The sequence below is a fragment of the Priapulus caudatus genome, unplaced genomic scaffold (genome assembly GCF_000485595.1).
Source record: "Priapulus caudatus unplaced genomic scaffold, Priapulus_caudatus-5.0.1 Scaffold1999, whole genome shotgun sequence".
NCBI lineage: Eukaryota > Metazoa > Priapulida > Priapulimorpha > Priapulimorphida > Priapulidae > Priapulus > Priapulus caudatus.
The window spans coordinates 19,539-22,743 of record NW_014579060.1 but is presented as its reverse complement, the minus strand read 5'-3'; the positions used below and the strand labels follow the sequence as shown (position 1 = coordinate 22,743).

The 3,205-nt window shown below is 41.9% G+C and overlaps 1 protein-coding gene across 1 annotated transcript in view; it reads left to right on the top strand.

The window, feature by feature from the left end:
* Positions 1-357: 357 nt before the first annotated feature.
* Positions 358-3,205, top strand: part of LOC106818052 (tafazzin-like) — a 6,365-nt gene continuing 3,517 nt past the window's right edge. Inside the window, exons 1-7 of the mRNA XM_014822772.1 lie at positions 358-499; positions 921-1,028; positions 1,482-1,586; positions 1,991-2,032; positions 2,242-2,304; positions 2,620-2,672; positions 2,796-2,870. Of these exons, the coding sequence (XP_014678258.1) occupies positions 358-499; positions 921-1,028; positions 1,482-1,586; positions 1,991-2,032; positions 2,242-2,304; positions 2,620-2,672; positions 2,796-2,870 (588 nt within the window). The remainder of the gene's footprint in view (positions 500-920; positions 1,029-1,481; positions 1,587-1,990; positions 2,033-2,241; positions 2,305-2,619; positions 2,673-2,795; positions 2,871-3,205) is intronic.

Sequence of the window (3,205 nt, the reverse complement as noted above, 5' to 3'; positions counted from 1 at the left end):
CGGACGCGTAGCCTAGCGGCTCCTCGTCCGGAACCGGTCGCGTAGCCACGGCCTTATTTATTTGGTTACTACTTATTTTGTATTGTATTTTTATTTTGACATTATAAATTCTTAATAGTTACATCGCATAATTATACAATCATGCAAATTGAACTTTCTACATTTGGCATTTGCTACACCATCTGTTATAACTTTAATTATTGATCTTTGATCTAAGCTTCTAGGAGCCATAGTAGTCATTTGTATGAAGTCACTGCTCGCATACCCGGGTATTGATCAAAGTAGTGTCATATATGTGTCTATGTATACGATGATAATGGTAGAATGCGGAAGAGTCGTATGTGACACTTTGTTTACATGGCCATTACAGAATGGTTAAATCGTGCGGCAATCTTCAATAGGGACGTCTTGTACGATGCACTCGAGAAGAGACCGAAACACAGACCCCTCATCACCGTTGCTAACCACATCTCATGCTTCGATGAGCCATTGCTATGGGGTAAGAGGCTAAGAGCAGGGGCGTGTACAGGATTTGTACCAGGGGGGGTCTAACCATAACCCCAACTTGCGAGCACGCGAAGGGGGGGTCTGGCGGGCCCTCCCCCAGAAATTTTTTGAAATTAGACCCCCTTAGATGGGTTTTCTGCGCGAGCTCCGGACCCCCCCCGTACACGCCCCTGAAGAGCTGGCATGTGGTGGCTGCCTTAACAACCCGTCATATCCACTGCAATACGACGGGCTGTAAGAATCAGTATAGACCCTGTACCAATATGTATATGTATATATAGTTGCGTCTCAGCTTGTACATTGCAGGTTGTGTTCTCACTGTAGTACACTATCATGCTGAAACGTATCTACGTTTGTTGTGCATATATTTGGGAAAGAAATATGTAGCTGAACTGGGCTTGGTTTTCGTGCAGGGATGCTGCGGATGAGGCACTACGTCAACACAGAACTGATGCGCTGGTCGGCGTCCGCAGCAGAGATATGCTTCGACAAGTACAGACACAGGCTCTTGTTCTCTCTCGGTCAGTGCGCAGTGAAAATTACGTTCTTCGTCCTGAATCTCGCATGCAGCTCTTCTTGTTTCTCTCGGTCAGCGCATGGCGAAAATTGCTTTCTTCGCAGCGAAAACCACCTCTGTGAAACTATAATCTCGTTATGACTTCTCTGTGGAAAATGCCGGCGTTCGCATCACAATGAAGAGAAAAATAATGATCAATGCTCCATTTAGGAAAACCCGTTGTCACAGGGAAATATAGGCATATCTTCTTGTTGCTTCTCTGTGGAAACAGTTTACTATTGTCATTCATACTATGACAGGGGGAAAATACAGATCGATACTAAATTTAATAAAAATCTGTTCATGACGTGAAATATCGGTGCATGGGTCTATAAATATATCTAGTAGTCTTGGATGTTGAGTACTTAGATTTCTTAGAACCTAGGTGTTTACGGCAGGCGAATGGGTTACTGTGCAGGTAAGAGCGTGCCGATCGTGAGAGGGGACGGTGTGTATCAGCGCGGCGTCGACTTCATGTTAGAGAAGCTGAACGAAGGAAGATGGGCTCACATGTTTCCCGAGGGTGAGCCATGGATAGCCCCGCATCCAAGTCTAGTCGAGTAGTGCCATCTACTGGGCAAAAAAAGATACGAGCCAGTGCGAAGTTGTTGATAAATGAGACAGTTTGAAGTCTAGAAAATCTTGCTGGAGTACGGCCTATAATTAATTGTAAAATTGAGATATATTTTTTACTGCAATATGCAGCAATATGCAATGTGTGGATCTATCAGTTTGATCAAATTCAACTCTGTTCTTCTCCAATGTTGATACAGTCCATTAGGCTTTGAAGATTAATCTCATTGAGGTTATGAGGTTACAGTCATCTACTGCATAAAAGATCAGGAATAAATAAAGCAATCGATAAATGAGATAAGTTTTCTGACATTACCATCATTATGACAGTTTGCCTTTTCTTTTTTTCCTCAGGAAAAGTGAACTTGACTAAAGAAGTGATGCGTCTTAAATGGGGTAAGGTTTGAGAATTCGACGACACTGCATTGCGATGCTCCGATACATCTAATCCCGCTATATTCAGTCAGCCAATCGTGATACAGATCATGATGCAAGGTCGCAGTAATGCTTTCTCTGACACGACTTTCGACCGAAACCACTGTTCGTTACAGTGTTTCGTCCCGTGAAAAGCTAATATATATATACGGCGCGTTATTTTTCTGCAGGTGTTGGAAGATTAATATCCGAGTGCAAGGTGTCGCCCATAGTCATTCCAATATGGATCACAGGTAACTACAAAGCTCACAAATACTAACATAACTAATAATCACAACTATGAAGTCACAATACACAACTTGAACTGCCGGTCTTACCGCGTCATCAAACGTTCATGAAATCTCTTATTCGCGATCAATTTGAGCCTCACGACTAATTTAATTGCAAGGTAGATCCAAACATATTGACTTGTCAACGGGTTTCGATAAAATTCGATTTCAATTTCTCAGCTGCTTTAGTCGAGCTGAATAAGGTTGTTGTGCATGTCACCAGGTGGCAGCAGGTGACAAGAGCTCGTAGTTCATAACCTGTACCTTGCTGTTTTGTAGGCATGGATGACGTCCTACCGAACAAGTCTCCATATATTCCAAAATATTTTAAGGTGAGCAACACATTTTTACACGTATTAAATTCTTGTTCCACGCTAAACCAATATAAGCCTCATCAGTATTATTGACATTAGCTGTGTGTTTACAGAAAGTGTTTCGTTTTATCGTGTTTGCAGAAGGTGACGATTTACGTCGGGGACCCGATGGACTTTGAGGACGTTCGTCTGAAGATGACGTCCAACGATGGTCCGGTGAGTAGGTCCACGACGCGCGCCCTCTAGTGTCACAATTAGGAACTTGTTTTGATGCCACCAGGTGGCACTAGCAAGATGTGCAGCTTCGTTATATTTGTAGATGTTTGTACGTACTGTTAGTTAATTAACTCGTCTTATTAGGTAATTAATTAAGATAAAATTGTCTAGATGATTAACTAGCGCTCATCAGAAATGATACAGATCCGTAACTCAACAAGCTGGTTCTGAAATGCACGTGCATTGGCAGTGGAATGTCGTTGTATATGGTATATATCGGTAAAGACTATATATATATATATATATATATATATATATATATATATATATATATA